The sequence below is a fragment of the Cariama cristata genome, unplaced genomic scaffold, assembly GCF_000690535.1.
Source record: "Cariama cristata isolate BGI_N322 unplaced genomic scaffold, ASM69053v1 scaffold12779, whole genome shotgun sequence".
NCBI classification, from domain to species: domain Eukaryota; kingdom Metazoa; phylum Chordata; class Aves; order Cariamiformes; family Cariamidae; genus Cariama; species Cariama cristata.
The window spans coordinates 12,334-35,159 of NW_009636420.1; the positions used below are offsets into that span (position 1 = coordinate 12,334).

Genomic DNA, 22,826 nt, shown 5'->3' on the forward strand with positions numbered 1-22,826 from the left:
TCCTCTTACAGCACCTGCCTCCTCTTCACCCACAGTTGTGCTATGAACAAAGACACAGACTCGTTTTGCTTGTTCACAAACTTCATTTAAATTTCTCTATATAAACATTGCGGATTTGTGTCCACTTACAAGTTACCATGTATAAGTCAGCCTTGCTCTGTCACAAAGAAGCAGAGATGCCCATGTGCTTGCAACAGGGATGGGAGCAAAGAGGGATGACACGGGGCAAGTGAGTTGAGGTGGGGTTGACAGTATGACCAGAAGGTTTAAGTGGGAGGAAAACAATTTAATTTTTTTTTTTTTTTTTCAATTTCTAGTAATTCTGATGAAAGAAACTACCAAAACTTAACTCCATCTGGGAGGATCAAAGCACACTCAGAAACGTTGTTTACTGTGTCAAGAGAATACCTTGATGGGTTTCAGCAAGGGATATTATAGCACGTGTAAGGCGCTCGGCTTCTGGAGACATTCTGGCAGTAAAAGAATTGTTGAGAGCAAAGTTCTGAGTACTTTGTTCATGCCTCCTTTTTAGATATAATTGTAGTCTCTGTTAATTAATGTTTGGAGTCATTGTACGTTATTATTTTGGAGTACCTGGTTACCTGTGTAGTTGGCTTATACATTCTTTGTATTTTCATTTGCTTCTAAAAATCCAGATAAAAACCTTGCATACTAAAATTGTAAATATCCTTCTTCCATTGTTCATGAGTGTAATACATTTCTTTGTTAGATGAAGATGAGGATGGTGATCGGATTACTGTTAGAAGTGATGAAGAGATGAAAGCCATGCTATCCTATGTAGGTATAGTATAACAAATGCTGATATTTCCCATGTTTATCCGTTTCTGTTTATGTATTTTTGCTTGTATCAGAGTGTTAACATAAGCTGCAGTGTTCACAGTACAATATTCCTGTATTAAGTTAAGAGTATTGTATTAAGTGTAGGTGTTTAAAAACCATATCACATGAGATATATGGACATGCTTGACTTTTTAAAAAAAAAAAAAAAAGACTTGTACACTTACTGATCATATCATAAACATTAAGAATAATGCATCTTAATGACTTTTGCATTAGGTATAGTGCAGGCTAAATGGACTATCAATTTCTTATATTTTTTATGCAGTACTTAAAGTAACGGCTCATTAAAAATGAACCCCTGGGCTCTAAAAATTTTTCAAAATCTACTTTCATCTGGAGACTGTTTCACCCCTCTTAACGGAAGAGTTTCATTGTAGCTGCAGGCTCAATATTCATAGAGGATTTAAAGACGTATTTTCTTTTTTTTAATAATGAGATATATGTATGCCTGTGCGTGCCTTTATATACATAGATGCATGTAAAACCTCTGTGTGGGTACCTATAAATATACAATCTGTCTACAGAAGTAAAAGTATGCAGTTACTTATTGGAACAAAATAATGTGAATATAGCTTCAATGTATCTTTCATGTTGCAGATCTAAGTGGAAAAAAATCATTTAACATATCCTTTCAAGTGAAATTGATAAGCAAGAAAATAACGAATGGGTATTTTCTCTCTAAGCCAGATGAACTGTCAGTTCCTTATAAAGTGCAGCTCTCGCTATATTAGTGGTCTTAACTTGGAACATACCAGAAACAAGCCCTGTTTAGTTCCATTCGTAGGTGGGACGTAATGACTTGGTTCAGTTTAGTCCTCCTCGTCCGTTCTGCGTTGTAGAGGAAGCAGAGCAGGGACATGCTTGGATCACCTACGTCTTGCCTGAGGCTCTGCTTAATGGATCCCTCTGGGGCAGAGCTCTCTAGTCCTTGGCGAAACAATGTGGTTTTGTTGTTGTGAACTCAGCACGTAAGTACATGAAATGATCGACATTTCCTATGAAGGGGGCTTGTGTTTTCTAGGCTCCAGGAAAGCTTTCTCAGTGAATTCTGATCCTTTTGGTATCTGCAGAGATTGTACTGTTTGAGCCTTGTGAAGACCGGAGCGGACATTCGTTGACTGGAAGTCTGTTAGCAGACCCTACTTCGAAGAGGCTTTAGTCATTGCCTGTGACTTAATCCTGGGGTGAAAGAAGTGCAGGTTCCAGATGCTGGTGATTGATCTCTGTGAAACTCAAGGGATTTATTAAATAAGCTCCTCTCATGCAGTTTTCTTTCCAGAGGAGATGAAACCATTGTATTACAAGTCTAACGTGAAAGACTGTAAGACAGTTGTGTGAAAGAAAGGAAGAAAAATCTTGCTGCAGTCAAGAAGGTTTTGTGCTTGTTTGAGGTTTTTGTTTTGTTTCATACCACTATATCACTGGTGATGCTTCCCCACTGGAATTCCTTGTGTTCGTCGACTTCCCCCCCCCGCCAGTGTCTGCCATTTTTGCCGTTAAACTGGGAAACTTGATTTTTCCTGGCACAGTCTTAAGATTAATCATGCCTTTGTAAGGTCATCTTTTTGCTATGCTTCCAAGCTTACTGTTAAAGTTTCAGTACATTAGAGTTATGATTGCTCAACTCTCCGCTTTCCCTCAAAAATTATGGGATGTTTGTAAATGACTTCTTTCCGCTTCGGCAGCTTTTCTTCTCTGAAAATTTTCCCTTCAGTTTTAAACTAGTTTTCTATTTGAGTGTTGCATTGATGGTTTAACTTTCTAACATCCTATAGGTGTCATTCAGGGATATGTTTATAAGAAAACAGATGTTCTTAGCCTACAAGAAAAGGAACGAATCTACTGTAATCTTGAAGAATATACGGGGGAAGAAAAATACTTATTTTTGAGTATTTTGAGGCCTGCAACAAATATTTGGAGGAATAAGCAGCTGCTAAAATATTTCTAGGAATTTTGACATGGTGCAGTTTGCCTCCAGTTCTGCTAGTATTCTCCAAAATGAAAGTGAAGGGTTTTCTTTCAGTTTAAGAGCAATAAAATAGTTCCCTGAGAATACAGATCTCTTCCATGCAGGTGTGACACTGTAATTGGGAAGATGTTTTGAATCATGCACGACCTCTTGTTTTCAGGTTCTTTGGTTTCTGAAGTTGACAGTAAGTGATTTCAGGCAGTTCTGGAATTATTTTAGAGTATGCAGAAGTACTTTGTATTATGCCTATGCAAATACTGTGGAATGTTAAATAAAATTATTTTTCTGTTGCACATTGCGGTTAATTAAAGACACACATTGAGTAGCAGTGGAGTTGCACTTTAGCTGTTGTCTTGTATCAGTATAAAAAGGCAGTAATTTTTTTGACAGCCACTGATTGGAAAGTTGCTTGCAGCTTTCTGAAAGCAAGGGGTACATGCTCTGGATCAATAACTGGCAAAGTTTCCATTAAAAAGAATACCTGAACAATGTTCCAAATAGCCACTGGCATCTTAATTTTCCATGGAAACCTCAAATGCTCATGTGTGGAGGACAAGTCATTTTCAGACAATTTTTCCAGACTACTTGTTAACAGTTATTGCTGTCCCAAAAGGTTGACAGCTTACATGATTGATATTTCATTTACTTGTCATCAGTGTTTGAGTAATGGAGAGGGTCGTGGTTTTTTCTCTCTTTCTCCCTCTTTTTTTTTTTTGTCTTCCTTTTTTTTTGGTAGGAAACAGTCTCATATACATTTATTTTAGTTTAGTACTCTAGAGAGTATGTCATATATGTTTATACTGTGCATATGTATGTCTTCAGGTCATAGTATGTCTTCAGGTCATAGAATGCCACTACTAAAATGGTAAATAAAAAGTTTGTTTTTCTTAAGCAGTTTTGGCCCCCAGTGGAGCAGGAGCTTCTTTCACAGCTCCACAACTATTAGGTACCGGTGACACATTTTTATGAGAGGATATGAGGACGTGGGGATGGATTTGGCATGTTATTCATGACCCGCCCTGATGCAGAATAAGTCTACAAGGTAGTCCTGACTCCCGAAAAACCTCTTGATCATTGCAAAAGAGTGGACTTTTGTAATGAATAGCTTTGCTCTGTAGAAGCACAACGAAAGCATGTGTCACGCGGTTATTTAAGATTTGGATTTATATGTCTGTGCGCTAATATGAATGAGATGCCCCGCTCAAAAATCTTGCGGTGAGATTTTAATGAGGGAAATACTTTTAGCAGCAGGCATCGTACTTGATGTACATGCAGGAGGTGGGGCTGGGCGAATCCTTAAACCCTCAGCAATTTTATTCATAACAGTATTTTAACAAAAAGGAGATTTCTTCCTGTTTGTTGACATGGATGTGAAAAACGGAAGCACTGAGAAACTTCTGCATATAAATTGACTTTGTCCATCTAACATTTGCTTACTATAGTTCACATATTAAATACCGTTCTAAGAGGGGAAAAAAAATGTTTTGTAACATTAGGTCGTTAATAAACTTTTGTCTTTTTTAAGTTGCGTAAGTAAAAATGCTTGTGTTATGGAAAGCCATTGGTGTGAGTGAAATACATGTGTTTGATTCCATAGAGACTTCGAATTTTTTTCCTTGTTGACATCCATTCTTGCCAGTTTGAGTAATAGTATCACAAAACGCTGGTAACAGTGACATGATGAAGTCTTAGACCACACTCGGCTGGTGAGAATTAGCATGAAAGTCAGTGGAGCCACACTGATTTATGCCATGAAGATCTGGCCCACAGCCAGCATGTTTGCTTCAAAGACGTTTGGCGATCACAAAAGAAGCATGCTTTGTGATGTGCTTCCAATATTTAACACATTGTGATGAGAGATGTGTCAGGTTATAGACAGTAATATCGTAGCAAGGTCTGTCTCCTGCCCTGGGATTGTCTGGTCGTAAAATGTTGTGGCTGGTGAATGTTCATGTCTTTTTAGGAGTGAGGGTCAATTAAAAAAGGCTAATAAAGATTTCACTGTATTTAATTGAAATGTTTATTTCTTCATTTAATGCCGTTCTTCATCCTTGTGCCACTTCTCAGGCTTCCTCATACTACATTGCGAATTTTCTGTCTTCTTGGATCTTGGTGTTCTCAGATACTTTTGCATCTGTTTTTGTCCATTCTTAGCCTTTCTTTATCGATAAACTTCCCCCCCCCCAGATCACTGCTAGCAGTTTCTGGGGAGTCCAAGGACTCCGTAAGTCTGCAGTTGCTTTCTAGTAACACTGTTTTGCGTACCCTACCGTGCGTTAAATTTGTACGCTAAGGGAACGCACGACACCTCCGCTTACGTGGGGTGTGGCCCTGGCTGCCCTGACCGTGCTTCATCACTGCAAATTCTTGATAGTTTCCAGATTATTTTCTCCCTTGGAGTTTTCCTAATTGCACATTTTTTTTACTATATTGACAGCATTTCTTTGTTTGCACATTTGACTGGTTTTCCTGGCTTCTCCAGGTGTGGCAGCTGCTGTTTGCTGTCAGCGTTTCATTTGCTCACTCCTCTGAAGCATTCCCAGGTTTCAGGTGGGCCTGGAACTTGCATAGTTGGGCCAAGAACAGATCCCTGGGCTGGAGTCAGAACCGTGCTGGGTATCGCAGCCCCTTGGTTGTGTTCCTCCTGTGCCACTTTCTTGTGTGAACACGGCAAATGGTAAAGCATTCTAAATGCTGGTCTGTACTATGGCAATTTAAAAAACAAAACCAAAAAAACATTGAATTAAACAGTCCGTAAGTGCTCTTACTACTATTCGTACATTACTGAGTAATCTCTTTCTTTAATCTCTTTGCAGTATTACTCCACTGTAATGGAACAGCAAGTAAATGGACAGTTAATAGAGCCTCTACAGATATATCCAAGAGGTAATGCTTAACAAATTCTGATCAACAACGATGTTATCAATAAACTATTTCATCAACAGTTATGTTTTTGGGAGGTTTAAATGCACGTAACGTGATGTTTACCTCTTAATTTGGATAGAAGAATTCGTTATTGGGAGCGTAGTGAAAACTACATTTATTGCATATGAAATAGCTGATTTAGTGGAGTAAATTAGACTAACAAGATTCAGTTTGCATAGTACATATTTATGTACGTTTAAAAAACTCATTGGTGATGGTTCTGCATGTATTCAAACCAAAGCAGATGAATCACGTTTTGGATACTTAGGAAAATTGGGTTTTGTTAAGATCTTTTAATATCATTAATCAGTCTAACAGATTTGGGGAATGTGACCGTCGTCTTTCATTCTGAAAATGGGAACATGTCTGTCACAGAAGCTCTATGCGTGACATATTTTATTTGAGGTTTGGGCACTTTGTGGTATCAAAATGATCACTAGTACTTTAATAGTTCTCCTGAACAGGGAAAGATGTAATCAATTATGTGGGCTGAGGCAATTAAAAAATAGGTCATCTACATCCTGAACAAAAATCCGTAGGCAGCTAGTTAGGTTTTTGGGAATGCACTGCTCTCTCTGAACTCACATAATGGTTAAAAAAAAGACTTAATACATTACATAATTCCGCTGATTCATTCAGATGCTCTCAGTATCCAGTCTTTGAATCTCTGATTCTTAATTGATGAAACAGATAAGGTTTAAATTCTCCAAGTAAATCTTCCAGCAATAAATTAATTGAAATAATTAAAAATTAAGCTCTTCTCACTTAACTGATATTATACAAATAATCATACTATGAGTTTCCCAATTAAACATTCTAGACTTCCATTACTTACAACTCTCTGAAGTTTGAATTGGGCAATTAACCAACAGCCTTCTCAAACACATGCTAATAAGGTCTCAAAAGGAGGCTGGGTGTCCTGGTAGTTTAGTACGCTCCTATGGAAAAGACACTTAAATTCAAGGGGAATACGGAGATTATTTTTTTTTTATGACTCGGCCTAGCAGGATCTGATTGAGAGGGGAGACTCCTGGATATTTGAGCTGCAGGACTCCAGAGCAATCAGCAGTTGAGATGTGGTCTCGTGAGACAAGTGTAAGAACAGCTATGAAGAGGGAAGCTATCTTCTGCCTCTTCCCAGGCTGAGATGCGAGGGTCTCCGCCTTTCTCCTGAACCTCGTTCTGTAGGAAGCCATTTAATTACTGACACACACTCTGTCTATAACCGCTGACCACCACTTGCAAGAAATAAAATGCTAGGCTCTCGTGTGGCTTGGAGAAACTGATATAGTAGATGGTCCTAGTTGGTGGGGAACTCTTCTTGGAAGTACAAGGCAATTGGGTATACTTCCCCTTAAGCAAACGCTTCGAGGAGGTTGTGCCGGGAAGTGCTGGGTAGCTGGCATGCTTGAGTGTTTAAAGGGACGTTGTGAGATTACAAATCAGGCTTAACCTTCTTTTAGTTTCTCCTCTTGGGTCATTCCTGAAGAACCAGCCAAGTAGATTCCTACTCCTACTCCTCTCTCCTTTTTCTATTTGCTTTCCATCCAAGGATAATCTTCTTTGACTGTACACATTCAGTATTCATCTCCATGCTGCTGAGGCTACTTTCCCCATGTGTTATGTGCACATTTCACCATTGGCTCAACTACACACATATCTGCTGGTATTTCCTCTAAATTGCTTCAGAGCTGAGTTGCTGTTTCATTTTTCCAAATCGTCTTCTGAAAACATCTATTCTTTCTAGGTTACAGCTTTAAAGCTACCCTGTGCTTCCTTCGTACCCAGATCACCTCTAAGTTCTGCTGCTGCTCTTCTGCAGTATCGAACAAAATGTGCTTTTCTGCATATATTTTTTTTTTTCTTTTCTGTTGTCTTGTCCTGCCTCTGTAATGAACATCCCAAATTTTCTTAGTGCAAGCACTTTCCTTTCATGCCCTTTTGGCCACATCTCTCTACATACTGCAGTTCGAAGTCCCATCAGTAACGTGCAGCTTTTCTGCCTGTAATTTAAGGTTCTCCCTTTTTAAGAACTTTCTTTGCAAGCCCAGTCTTCCTTTGGGTCTTTTTTTCCCTTTCTGCCTCTCTTCTGAGGAAGCCTCCCAGTTGCTGTCTCCAGTCAGCTTCTGAAAACTCATGTTTTCCGTAAAACCTGCCAGTAGTAAATGTCCGTGTGCCATCCTGTGTTACCTTGGCTGTGCTGTATTCATTTGATAATTTAAAATGCTTTAAGGGGAAAGATTGGTATTTTTGTCTATTAAAAAAAAAATAAATTCATTGTTGCTGTCTGGGTAGGAAGAGCCAGAGTTCTTTTTTTTTTATACTGAAAATAAACTCTGTGTATGCATATACATAGACAAGAGTGTGAGTGCATACACACAAACATGAATATATATTAATATCTTGTCTATGTTATATATATCCTATCTGTGGAATGCAGGTGAATATACCATTCAAACATGCATAATAAAAAAATATATTCTTTTAATATCTCATTCAAAATGTTGATTTTAATCTATTGGACAAAATACAATATGCTTATATATATTTTAGAGTAGTTTATTGTTCTGGTTATTTTTTTTTTAATGCCCACAGTGTCATAATATTTTTCTTCTTTAAGATGCACATGGTAATTTCTAATGCCATTTAAAGGCACATGGCCTAGCCCTAACTGATGTGTTTAATAACTATCATCTGTGTCCTTCTGACTAATAAATAGTTCTGTTTCCTGCTGTCAAAAATTGAAGTGAAATGCATGTGCATCAGAGAAAGAGAAAAATCAAATTCATCCCTCCTCAGACAATCAATCAAAAGTGACAAGCCCTTTAACATACAATTTGTAGGGCACTGTAGTTTTAAAATGGGAACTGTCTGTAACATGTAGCTAGAAGCCTTTGTGGTTTTAACATTTGACAAAAGCACATCCACCGAACGGCAGAACAGGGCGATATATAGTTCGAGAGACTTCAGGAAAATGTTTTCTTCTCAAGCAGCATGTCCCTCTGTAAACCTAGACATCATAATAAGATGCCACATTTGTACATCTCTGTCCAAAATGTGGCATTTTCTATTGCATTTATCCAGTATTGGGTTTCTTGAGACTCACTGCTGTTGTCCCTGACATGTTTTTTCCACATTTAAACCAAACTGTCTGCATTTGACAATGTGATGTGTGGCAGCTGATTCTATTTAAATACATCTGGCAAATGTTTCTGTTAAATGCCAGAAAAAGTACAGCATGTGAAAATATAGTGACATAAGATTTTAATTTGAATTACAAAAAGAATCTGATAATTTAAGCCAACAGTTCTCTTGATTTTTTTGATGTGTTTTAAGCAGAAATTAGAATTTATATTACATGGTGTCAGAAAGCTCTTAGCATTTATAAATGCTCACTCCTGCAAGTTAAAAATCCTGGTTCATAATTCCCACTCTGGGTCTTTTGAGGCACTTTTCAATCATTTCTCTCTGCTAATTTTGGTGTCACCCTCATTTCTTTTTAAAAGATTCATTTTGAGCAAATTTGTAAATGGCCCTGATGTGTTCTACAATTTAGTCAATTACTGTTTCAGCCTGCAAGCCTCCTGGGAAACGGAACATACATGGCCTGAAGGTACGAATTTCAATAATTGTTTCAGTAAAGTTAGATGGATTTGTAATGCTGTGTTCCACTTATTGAAATGTCAAATAAAACTGCACTTTCTTGAGCTCTGACAAGCAGATTTTTTTTTTATTTTTTTTTTAGGGTGAGGGTGGGAGAAGAATTCATCTGCTGGGTGTTGGCTGTGATATCTATATATACAGTTTTATTAAAAATGGAATTGCTTTTCTTTTTGTTTCTAACCTATGTTAATAAGGTTCCTAAATTTTAATATTCAGTTTATCAACTAATGTCTGCCGCTACTTCAAAGAGTTTAAAAAAAACTCACCATATTAATTTGATTTCAGTAATTTATCGAAGTGTGGAACGCACTACAATGAAATTCTTTTAGGTTGTTTGATTCATTCAGGTATGCTTATTGTTTCTGTAATCATACTCGTTTTGAAATGCAGAAGACCACATATATATGAAATGATAGTTTAATTTTTAAAATGAGAATAAATGGTGGACATACCATCTCTTTTTCTGTATTATGTAACTAAGCGTTTAAGATATAAAGATAGCATAATGTAGTCCGTGAATTATATAGCCTGCTAACCTACATACAGGCGAGACCTCAACCATCGGCATGCCTAGCAACAAGCTAATTAACCTTCATAGTGAAATGAGAAATTCATGGCAAATTACAGGTTAATTAGAATAGTGTCCTCTGAACACAAACGACTGATAAAGATCCTTTCCCTGCCTGCAGGTAAATACACGAGCAGGTTCTGCTAATAATAGCAGTTCGGCAGTCTCGGATTCCCTCCCAAGCAATAGGTAAGAGTCAAGAACGGGAGCATATATTTTGTTTTCTTTTCTTTTATTAAAACAAAATGGAACCTTGTGTGTGGTAGTTACCAACGATAAGCTTGATGTTGAATAACTTTTTCAATATGACTACTGGGCACGCAGGAGTAAAGTGGGGAAGACGAAATCGCCTTGATTCATGGATCTTGTTAGACTTGTACTGCTGGTTCTTCAGGAGAAGTATTTTCTGTTGAAAGAAAGAAGTCTTTGCTGGGTATTTCAGATGGCTTTGTCCTTTATAAAGCATTGAAATACTGTTTGTGGGTGAGCTAATTTGTTTTAGTTGATCTAATAATCACTGTCTATAGCAAGGTTTGTATGTTCAGGTCCTCATTGCTTGTCTTATTCAGGATTCTTTGATTTTAAAATTTGATACCCAATTCAGTAGGTATATTATTGTGTAAGACTTTTTAAAAAGCTGAACAGCTTCGGTGCCCTGTTTCATACAGTTTCCATGAAGTTTTGAAGTCCATCTCTCTTACTTTCTTTTTTAGATTCCAGTCCTAATTTCAAAACTTGTATTAAGATCTTAAAATGCAGGAGAACTCTTTTCTCTTAGAGATCTGTTTTTAAATACTGGAGCATAAAGTCCCTTTTATTACATGAACTGTTGCAGGAAGTCATTATACTCAATACTGATGTTAAAACAAATAAACAAAAAACCCACAAAAAATGGATTCTTAAAAGGAAGTAAGAAAAGTCTGGCTCCGTCTTCTTCATATAAGAACACATTTGAAACATGGGAATAGAAATCTCTGGAGGTCCCTTTCAACCTAAATTATTCTGTTATTCTAATAAGCATATAATATTACATTTATCTTGCATCAGCATGCTGCTCCCTTTTCTCTCTGAGAGCATTTTCAAAAAAAAAAAAAGTGACAGAGATGAACATGATCAAAGGCACAGTCATCCTGCATTAAGCATGTTCAATCGGTGAAGTGTCGGTACCCGTTCTGGCAGACACCGCGAAGTGCTGCAGTGGTGGGACTGCCCCACACACCCAGTCTCTGCGTGGTGGGAGCGATGTGACGTGGTTGCCCGTTGACAAGGAGGATGCCACCCCACATGGTTGGCAGCAGTGCTGGAGTTGTGCTGTAGCAGGTAGTCCCCATTCAGGTACTGCTAAAACCAGTCCTGATGTTCCCTTTAGTGGCTTTGCTAACGGTAGGGATAAAAAATGAATGCCAGTACCTTGTGTCAGTCTCCTCTGGCAAAGTTTGCCCCCATCCCTTGGGGAGGATTTGCTGTGTATTGCAATGGTGAAGATCCTACCCAAGACCCTTTAAAGAAAATAAATCTGAATGTCTTTATGACCTGCAGTCCTCCTCCCAATCTGTCATACCGCTGAACTAAATAAAGCTGCGTTCTGTCGCTGTTGTGCTTTGGCTTTCAGTACTTCCTGTGCTTTGAGCTTGTTCTTAAAGTGCATTGAAAATGAGGCTTCTAGAAGATTCTTGTCACCTTATTTGGTGGTTAATTGCCATTCCTTTTCCGAAACCTTCTGCACTACGAGTTTTGTTTTTGAAGTAATTGAAAGTCTCTCTTTGTTTCATGTTCACAAATTGTTAGTCATGAAAGATGACAAGATCAACTTATGTTTCCTTGGAAAACTTAATTTTTCTTTAAAGTAGTCGTGGGAACAAGAGGCCTATTAAAGAACAAAGCCGCCAAATATGAAATCTGTGTTTTCACTGTTCCTGTTAATAATGATCTGTGATCAAGACACATACACATGCCTTTCAAGAATATATTATTTTGTACTTTTTTTTTTTTTAACTTCAGTAATAAGAGCAGAATGTCTCTTTGAGATTAAGTTTTGCAGACATATTGCTACCCAGGCAGTTTGTTGTGTTGAACGTACAAGGAAGAGAGTTTGTCAGGAAAGGAGGTGAAGCGGTATTTTGCGAGTGGGTGGAAGTAGTTTGAAGCCATTAATAGTTTTACACACAAAATGCACCAAGCTGATAGTTGTGGTTTGTTAAAGTTCTCTTACTAGAAAAAAATAATACGTGTCATTTTGCCTAATACGAGACTACTGACGCAGGAGTAGTTTTTCCTGAAAGAGCGCAGGGACTGCAGCAGCAAGTTGTCCTGGAATGGATGCACATGGCAGCCTGGACTCACCTCCCGTCAATTTTAGGCAGGTCCCTTAGATGCCTAAATCAGGAGTTGTACTCACCTGCTCACCATGCTCCAGTCTGCAGTCAGTTGAGGTAGTGAGGCATCATCGGCGGCATGCCCTTCTGCTGCAGGTTTATAGAAATTATTGAGGGATAATGCCTTAAAGGGTTTTAAAACAAGATAAGGCACCTGTAAAACTAGATGTGAACCTTATTGTCCTGTTGTTTTGTTGAACACCTGGTGTGTGAGGGTATCTTTTTTCTTTGTTGTTCTTTGAACTGACAAACACGGAGTTGTATCTCAAAGGGTAGTATAGTCAGGTATCTAAAAAAGCTAGTTTGTAAAGGAGAAAAAAACATTTATTTTCTTAAGCGTTCATTGCTTCTCTGTTTCTGCTGTCTGCAGTTTCAGGAGTGGCTCTACTGAACATCAGTCAGTATTGCTGAAGTTAAATCTATTAGAATATGTAACCATGAACTTAACCTGATGGCTTGTTGTTCCTTATGGTTTCACTTCATTTTGTAGAGTGAAATGGTGTAGTCATTAAAAATAATTGCCTCTTATTTTTTTCAGCTTAAAAAAGTCTTCTGCAGAGCTGAAGAAAATACTTGCAAATGGCCAGGTAGGTGCACTGAATTGAGTCTTGGCTACATGCGTGTCTCGTTACTGCCTAATACTGCAGTGATTGGCATACCACAAATAGGTGGAGAGATGCTTACTGCTCATTTAGTTGTAATGTGTTCTTTTAATACAGAACTGGAGGGACCATGAAAACCTTCATGATATGAATGAGTTATGTGTCCTGGTTTACTTTGATTGGCATAGCAATTTGCTTCCCATTTCTCAAAATGTGCTAATCAGATTTAGCTCCAAATAGATTGAAGTACCTCACACATGTTGCACTGCTGCCACAATTTCAGGGAAGAAAGTTAATCAATTTTGAATAACTAAGTCAACTGCTCAGTTAGAATGACCTTCGTGTTCTTTAGGGCTGTAGATACTTAAATATTTAGCAGGTTCTTGCAAGGAACTGCTCTGTACTATTTGAAATCACCTTATGTTGCAGATTCTTAAAAAAATATTAAAAAAACCCCAAACAAACAAACAAAAAAAAACCCCAAATGAAAAAAACCCCCAAAGTTGTAGAAAGCTGTCTTGTTACTTTTTCTTCCTGTTCCAGGCATTCAGATTCTGGCACCCAGAAGCGAAAAGTTTAATGTAACAATTGATGGACAAGTGGATGTCCTGGCCAAACAGAACAATCATTTCTTACCCATTCTGAGTGAATGTATGGGCAGGCTTGCAGTAGTGTAATGATGTTAAATATACACCGTTAAATTAAACTACCTTAAAAGAACCCCAGATTCTTCAGCAGCAACATAAATATGTTTTAATGTTTGTCATAGTGAAAGCCCTTTGATAGCCTTGGAGGCAGGCACCTGTCCATTGCGATCAAGCTTGCCTATTAGGCTCTATTGACTGAGACATCTGTGTCACTGCAAATAAAAGACTCTTATTGATTTTCTTAACTGCTGTTCACTTCCCCTCCATGTTTCGAAGGCTGAAATCTTAATTATCTCAGATGCGTATTCAGTGCCTTCACACAATGACCTCTCCAAGCCTCATTGGCATTTCATGAATCAAGTAGTTGTAGTTGAGCGTGTCAAGAAGATAAAGGCTGGTCTTCATGCTTGTCCTTCAGTATCACCTGTAACATTGTGGTCTAATAGATGAGAGTGCCCCTCTAAAATGTGAGTCGAACAGCCCGGTATTGCAGCCTTGCCTATTTGGCACTGAATCCTTTGAATACAGCTTAGAAATGTATTTTTAAGCTTGTCAGCATTCCTTACGTGCAGACTTAGTTTAATATTCACGGATTCCTACCAGGTAGATTTGTTAATGTTTCAAAATTAAAACTAAACAATACATTTCTCTGGATAACTTAAAATTATGTAAGTACCAGCAGCATGCTTCTGAACTTTTAAAACCAAGTTGATAATTACTCCAATAGTACTATTTTTATTTTTTTTTAAATAGACTTACTGAACATGAGTAAAAGCCATCTTTTTGTGATTGAGTCCGTAAGCTGAATTTGGTATTTTATTTGTTCTAAGCAATAGAAATTAGCGTTTTGTGTGCCCTGCCATAGATTTACAGATGTCTTTTCTGTGTAGTAGAATTTTAGAAAGATGTGAAGGAGCCAAACCTCTTATTATGATATTAGAAAATGTTATTTAAACCCATTAAAAAAAAAGGAAAATAAAAAATAAGTTTGAATACTGCCTATTAGTCACCCTGCTGTGGTAAGAGTGACACTGCTTTCTGTCGAGAGAAAATTCTTTATGTTATGGTGCACTGTGTTCTGCAAAATACACGGATCTGTAACTGGAGATAGGTTTCTAGTTGTAACTTTAACTTTTTCCTCATTTGGGGGGATTAAGTCACACTTACCATTACTTAAATATGGGTTGGGTTATTATTTTTTATTATTTTTTGGCAGTTTATGCTTTCAGGCGTTCATAATGATATTCCTCTGGTAGTTTCCATTTAGGTTTAATAAGGAATTCATATTAATCATTAAAAGAAGGGGACATGATTCTTCAAGATAATCAAATATTGACAGGTTAGAAATAGCTTTCTGCCTAGGTTCATTGATATAGGTGATGTGATATAAATATTTATTTCTTTTCTGTCACTCAGAGTAAATGCCACCAATTGATTCAGCATTGATATAGTGTCAACAGTTCATAAGAAACATTTGACTGGCTTGTGTTTTCCGATTAGTCTCTGCTCTATAAAGTGGGATTTACTAAATCTCTTCAATTGTCTGCTCATAGAGTGTGACTGCTTTCTGAAACCGTTATTGCTTTGATTCGTAAAGCAAAGGTATGGCTATAGGACTTTGCCTCTGTCAGGCCTCTACATATAAAATAAGGATTAATTGAGCATTTTGGTTTTAATGATTTACAAGAGATAGACACTGATTTCTTTCAAAACCAGCAGGTATAAGCAAGGGATGTTTTGTTTGCTGATCCGTAATTGAAGCCTGTTTTGCTTTTTCATTAATTCTGTTAATATTGGCATCCAATCAAACTTGGGTTTGCAGGTTTAATATTCCAGTCCATACTGTTGAGTTCATTGTTATTATGTTATCGTTTTATGATTGAGAATCCAGTTTTCCCAGTAAAATAAATAAATCACCACATGTTTTTGGCATCTTTATTTGAGCCAGTAAATCACACTTTATCTCTCTGTCTGTTGCTGGCAGATCCTTGCTCCACCCCAGTCTTCCTATTTCACCCTGGGTTTCTGATTGCTCCTTTGTGCGTAGAGACAAGAAGCGGTCCTGGGCTGGCAGCGGGCGCGAGCGGTGCGGCATCAGGATGGAGCTGCTCCTATCGCTGGCTTTTGGGGAATAGTGTAAAGAAAATACTCCCCTTTTACCAGTTAGCAAAAAGCAGGAGAAAAGAGAATACGCTTTGTCTCTGGTTCTGCTCAATTTGTGGCTTATAACTTGTGTAACTACAAAAAATTCTTCTTTCCCCTCCCCGCCCCCAAGAAACAAAGATAGAAGTATGTTCATAGCTTTGTGGATTCATTTGATTTCTCTTAAGAGTTCTGTTTGTATGAACATTGCTGTGAATGTAGGAGAGAGATGTTTGTTGTAACCTCAAAGACTGGAGAATTAAAGTCCTCCAGCTTAGAAGAGCAGAGCTCCTTCAACACAGTATGTGCTTTAAATTAGTGAGTACTGCAGTCTGAGAGAAATTATGTTTAAAGCAAGGGATCCCGTATAGTTTCTTCACATATTTTAAAACCCGTTAATGAATTATTGTTCCTTATGAGGTGTCTTTTCTTCTCCTCTTTATTTGCATTTTCTGATTGATGCAATAAGATAGCTTTCAGTAATAAAATAAATTTTCATTTTCATCGTAAACCTTGATACTTGAATGGGCCGTTTCATATCCTCATAAGATATCTGGCCCAGGTTTAACTACAAATAGGTAATGATGTAGAGTCAACTTCTGCTTTATTTTGAATTTTCTCAGAACTCAGAGATTTTGAACTCACTGGAAGAAATGCAGAGAGGAAAAGTATTCCCTGTGAGAAACAAGCGTGCTTTTTACTCAGGCTGTTGAAAGGAAAGAACACAAATTTTGGAGTTCATCATTTCTATCCCTAAAACATATTATTTTAGATCAATTAAATATTCCATTTTCTATTAGTAAGACATGCTGAGTATTGACTCTTTAGGGCATTTCAGCTTGTTACCATCACTTAGTTGTTCCGGTTGGAGCCAGGGGCAAAGTTCCTCTTATCTTCACTGACATCGTATGAAAGTGGATCCTTAAACATGGCTCAGTGACTGAAGGGCACATGTCCCCACTGAATTTTAAAAGCCATTTCGGACACTGGATAAATGCAGATAGTTAGCTTATGGTGAGCTCCGCGTGACTCTCGCCGTGGTGCTAGTGGTACTTGAAATAGCTAATGTGAAGCTAACTCAGATGTGCTTACGTGCTCGCTAATCACATCAGTGATAGCAGGCCAGACATATCATTAAGGGTTTTTTTGCTGCCTTTTAACACACAAAAATGAGTGTCTTTAAGCAGCCACGCCAGCTCATGTGAAATGTTTAACTTGGTATTCAATCAAATATAAATAGTTAATAGAAACAAGCTAATGATTTGGTAGCGAATTCCAAGAAAAGTATATTTTAAAAATGGGATTTGCCCAGACATTACTATTTACAATGATCAGGCAATGGAGAAGATCTTTTTGGAATAGCAAATGCATGCAGCCCAGAATTTACTGTCATTAAAATATTTAATTTCAAGTATGCGTGTGCATTCCAAAAATGTCTGTAGTGATTTTTTTTTTTTGAATAGGTGCTTTAGCTGGAAGATCTGTATAACTGTATTTGTACAGGAGAAGGTTGAACTGTAGTTTTACATCTGAATTGCTCATCCAGCACGGTGATGTATAGTAAGCTTTTATAAAATCTGTATCAGGAAGATCCCAAATTCCAGCATTTGCAATGTACAGTGCTTGTATCAGGCTTCTGCTTGAGTAGCTGAGGCTATCTTCATATATGGAGAGTTGTCCCAGTGAGCGGAAAGATTGAGGCAAGCAATTAGTTGTGTATTTCAAGGAAAATTATTTCTCCTGCATAACAGTTCAAGACTTTTGTGGTTTGTTTTTTTTTCCCAGAATATTTCCTTTAGTTAAAAGGTATATAAATTAAGTGCTATGGAGCAATCCTACTGACAGAACTGTCACTCAATTAGTATCAATTACGCTGATTCCAGAATAAATCATCGACTTTTCTAGCTGCACATAAGATGACAGTTTTCTGTTGGATTGTTTCCATTCACCTCCAACTTTGGCTTTGGTTATGTGCTGTTCTGGAGACCCTTTTCCTATCAGTATCTGTGACCTGACCCTCTTGAGCTATATTATATCATTCCATTTTGACACCTTTTATCAAACTTTAATGAAATGACCCAGGCAAACAAATTGTCATTAAACTTTCCATCACTTTGTCCCTTGGTATCGTCTTTTATAAATTGGACAGCAAATGTTGTATTGATCTTCTCGTTCTTGCAGCTGAACTTGAAATGACCCAGACTGCTTGTTGTTTATGGCCTAGAGTTGCTTTTCCTTGACATTTCCATCCACAGCATGACATCTCTTTTGTTTTTCTTTCTTTCTTGTGGAGATGAATGAACAAGACATACGGTATCGAGACATCCTTGGTCATGGCAATGGAGGCACAGTCTACAAGTGAGTGTTAAATTTCACTTAAAATTTTTGAAAATAAAATTTAGCAGCACTCTTTTGTATTGAGATGTAGGTGGGCCATTGTTGCTATGCAGAAAAGATTGTAAAATAAATCCTTAATATAAACTTTTTAAGAATTCTCTTCACATATTTACAAGGTGTCTGCTCTTGGATGCCGTGAGGGCTGGTGCATTTTTATTATCTTTTTAATACTTAGTGTTGAATCCCTCCTGGGTAACAAGTTAATGGTTCAGAAGTGGAACTTGAAATGTCCTGAAGCATAATGAATTGCCTTCAGTATTTGCAATGCCATTATTCTTGCTGGCTTACCACGCCCTTTGCCAGCCCGGTACTGAGAATGACACCAGTGGGATGTGATGACACCATTGCTCTGCCTTTCTCTAGCAATTCAAAATCAGCAAATACCCCTTTCACTGTTGCAGTGACTTCCTTCCCTTAAAAGCAGCCTCACACACAGGCTGATGAATATATTAAATGATAAACTCCCCCAAATTTTGGTAGTGAAGCTTATACCCTGCAGCCAGTATTAATTTTAATATTGTAAAGATTATAATAGCAGAGATATAGTTTTCTCAACAGGAAAGTCTTTCTCATGCATAGTGCAAAGTTTAAACTACATAATGTAATATCTGGTACTTAATAGTCTGCAGTGGCGTATGAAAAATATTCCACTAGGAATTAAGAAACCCATACTTTATAAGAAAGCCCTGAGGGAGTAATAAAGGTTTCCTCCAGAGAGCTATTTACCATATACAGTAACCCAGCATCCCATTATGATTTTGTTTATACCTTAGACATTTTAACTTTGGTATTAACTTTTTTTTTCCTAAAATGTTTTAAAAGCTATGGTGCATTTAGTTTAGTTTCTAATTGGCTGACAACATTGCAAAATTACTCTCCTTGCAGAAGGTTTATAAAAATGGACTTCCAAAACCTTAAAGGAATAAATCCAGTCTTTGAATGGACTCTTCAGAAAGCAGGTTAGCCTTGTAGATGGAAGGTAGTTCAGAAATCTCATTGACGTTCTCTTGTAGAAAGATATTCCTAGACCGAGAAACTTGCAGAAACAGTATTATTTTCTTGCTTGATAGTAAGAAAGATTTGGGAGAGAATATTGAACTTTACAGCTCAGTCGGTGTCTCCTTGATGTTTTCTGATTTAGAGAAGGTTGCTTCCCTCCCCCGTGTACCGATGGAGGCTCCGGGAGTGAATGTAGGTGGGAGAAGCATTGCCAAGGAAGACCACATGCTCTGGTCCCTGTGGAAGGCACTTAAGGCACAGCTAGGGACAAGAAATATCCCACAAAGTGAGGGAACCCACATGTGTCATTGTTACCCAGTTCTGGATCGTTTTCTGCCCTGCTCACAAGGAACAGCTCAAGTCCACGTTTGCTGTGTGTTCTTAGAGCATACAATGGCGCAGTGCTTTTAGGTGCAGAAGGTGGTATAAAAACATCTCATTCTTTTATAATGTTGTCATGTGCATAGTATGTATTTCACATTTTGTAAAACTCGTGGAAAATTTGGATAAAATGCTATGTAAAGCCAAACTTGCACTTTTTTACTTCTTTTGGTATTTCTGAAAGGTAGTATAGTTACATGCCTGCTTTTTCTTTAATATTTTTGCAAAAACACTTTTCTCCTGTGATGAATACTGCTTTAGTAAGAGTCTGCAGGAGTGATGAAGGAACAGAGGTGTGAACACTCAAGGCGCAGAGGATAATAGCACAGGAGGGAATGCATGATACTTCTGGCACTTCTTCTGTGTTGACTTGCTGCATTGTGTGGGCTGATGCTGTGTTCTGCTTCGTTAAGTGGTTGAGTGTTGCCTGCAGTTGGGAAAGTAAAAAACTTTGGCTCTAAAAACTTGAGCCCTCTTCTGTATCAGGGAAATGTTTCTACCTTTCTTTTTCCTTTTTATTGCGTTCATATTTTAAATTAGCAGTTGCAGTGACTTCACGGCATTTTTTCCAGTGCAAGTGTCATTCTACACTGCTCCAGGGAATGTGCACTGGTTTTATGTGTGAATGTTTTACGCGTTCCTGAAGTTTGACTTTCTTTGCGATGCAAATAATAGCAGGATACAAATACGAAATACAGATTTCTCCCAAAACTGGCTTCCAAGCTATGCATTCCTCTCAGATCTTCCCGAATTTGCTTCTTGGTATGTTGGCTTGAAGAGCTGTACCAATGCACGCTTTCATCCATGAAGAGCTGCTGGTTGCCATTGTTGCAGGGAGTTGGCCGTTACCATGCCGTGGTGATGTGCTTTGGACAAAGCAGAGGCAGAACTTCCTACCCTTGGAACAGTCACCCCTTCGTAAAAAGGGAGCCTGTTCTCCCTGGCCAAAGGAGCATCTGTGCTACACGAGTCAGGAAGAAATTGCAAAATGGAATAGTTACAGGTAGCTGGATTGCACTAGTCATAGGTAGCAGCCCACATATATTTTATTCCAGTAAATCAATGAACATTTGTCAAATAAAATTAATTGCAAACGTTTGGCTGTTTTCCTCTTCCAGCATTCCATGCTGTCGGTTTGTTTCAGAAGAGGCTGTGTGTAGTATTGATCTGAATCTAAAGAACGACCATGTCTATGTGGTATCTTTTTTTTTTCTTTCTTTCTAGCTCTTTATACAAAGTCATATCCATTATGGCACTGATATATTATCAGCATTTGGCAAACAAGATAACGTGTCGCAGGTCGCTGAGCAAAAATTTTCAGCCTCTCTTTCCACGTGAATTAACTACTATTGAAATAGTTTATTGAGATTGAAGTATTGATCACTTTTCATGCTAACCTTGGCTTAAGGGGGAAGAGGGGGGGTGTTTTTGTTCTGTTTGGAAGACGCTATGTTTAGTTAGAAAATGTGTTTCATTTATTTGGGTTCTTTACAGCTGCAACTGTTTTATTGCTTGGAGAAGAGGTATCTTAGCTTTATTTTTATGACAGTATAATTATACTTTAGAAATACACTTGATTACTGTGTGTAGCAAAATTGTTCCAGTATATTGGCTTGGCCAATATTGCTATACAAACAACTTTTCAGTCAATTGAGTCTGGTAAAAAATCAATACTTTATAGCAATATTTCTAGTGAGAACTTGCTGAATCTAAATGTTTTTCCTGTTCTAAAAAGAAGGGGTTTTACAGTTGTTTGACTTCTTATTTTTCCCCTATGTTTTGATACGCTATTTTCTTAATTAAGGAATGATGACAATTATAGAGTTAGATACAGCAAAAGCAGTTAATTATCCTTGCTTTTTGATTGCTTGTATATTCCAAAATATGTGAGAACATACAAACAGTCCCAAACTGTATATTGAATATACAAACAATCAGAAAGCCAGAGTGCATAGCGGGCAGCGTGTACCCTCTCTTGAATAAAGATTGTCAAGAAGGTGCTGAAATCTGCTGTAACAAAGCGCCCTAGTGTCTTTCCCTTCTGTTTGCCAGTTGTTGTAGGTAGCTTACCTCGTTAACTGGGATTTCCACCTTCCGTGGAGTATTTTAAGTCCAATTCTGTGAATTTTTGGAAACTCTCAGTTGCTGTTATTTCGTGGAGATTTGCACCTTTCCTGATAAGAGGGCCCTAAGACTGTTACACTGGTAGATGTACGACCCTCCAGCTCCACAACAGACTTTCTAATTTTTTGTCAACTACTTTATAGAAGCTGGTAGGGTGGAGAATGCACGGTTTGGGCTGCTTCACAGCAGAATAAAACATCTGTATACCAGTACATCTATTGTATTTACTGAAATTGCTTTTTTGGAAATAATCATTCACTGGTAGATCCAAAAGACATTTAAAGTATGTGCTTCTGTGCTGCATCTTTTATCTCTATCGTTGGCTGCAGAGCTCTGAGAGACGGTTGAGGTCGGTCCTTTTTACTTCAGTTGAAAGAAGGTTAACATTCTGGTTTGTAATGGGATGTCTACAGTCTGCCAGCCAGTCTCAGGAGTAGCTGCATTAAATTATTTAGGCCTAAAATCCTTATTTGTGTATATTTTGATCTGAAGTATTACAAAATCAAGTATTTATCTCTGGCAAATGATTACTCTGTGACATCCCTCTCATATGGTATATCTAAAGTATCACTATTTCCTTCCTTTATATACAAGCAAAGTGAATATTTTTCTCTTATTTCATGATTTCTAGTTTTTACTTTGTGATTGTAGCTAATGAGAAGTGAGATGTTCAAGGAACTCTGTTTAGGGGATTGTATAGCCTTCTGTGTGCCTGGGATTTTTTTTTTTAAAATGTGTGTTGTGTATGGCTAATAAATCTTTGGATTTTGTTAGAGGAGTCTTCAGCAGCAGCAAGCACTAACGCTGTGTATGCTGAAATAAACATGAAGTCCCAATGAAGCCGTAATTAATTTGTGAGGTTACCTCGTGTCTGGGAGAAACGGGAGAATCGGTTGTCATCTTGGCAAAAATGCTGTTAAACCAGACGGCTTCACTTTAAGTTGAGTAATTGGGAGAGAAGTGGCTGTTGATGATCTACTGCCCAGAAGAATTGTATAGCTGGGGAAAATACAGATAAATGCGGAAGCTTAATTTGTTTGAGCAATTTACTCGAGCAGTTTTGCTGTTCGGTTGAGTTGTACATTCCAGCATCTGCCCGCTTCTTTATTCTCTATCTCAGCCAACCTTGGGGTGCCCCATTAGCACATTAAACATAGCGCGTGGCAAGGCAGC

The 22,826-nt window shown here is 37.8% G+C and overlaps 1 protein-coding gene across 1 annotated transcript in view; it reads left to right on the plus strand.

Moving 5' to 3' along the window:
* The window catches only part of MAP2K5 (mitogen-activated protein kinase kinase 5), a gene marked incomplete at its 3' end in the record, with an annotated part of 66,553 nt that overhangs the window by 4,474 nt on the left and 39,253 nt on the right, over window positions 1–22,826 (plus strand). Inside the window, exons 2-7 of the mRNA XM_009707913.1 lie at window positions 731–798; window positions 5,647–5,716; window positions 9,328–9,368; window positions 10,108–10,175; window positions 12,900–12,948; window positions 18,046–18,110. Coding sequence (XP_009706215.1) covers window positions 778–798; window positions 5,647–5,716; window positions 9,328–9,368; window positions 10,108–10,175; window positions 12,900–12,948; window positions 18,046–18,110 — 314 coding nt within the window. The remainder of the gene's footprint in view (window positions 1–730; window positions 799–5,646; window positions 5,717–9,327; window positions 9,369–10,107; window positions 10,176–12,899; window positions 12,949–18,045; window positions 18,111–22,826) is intronic.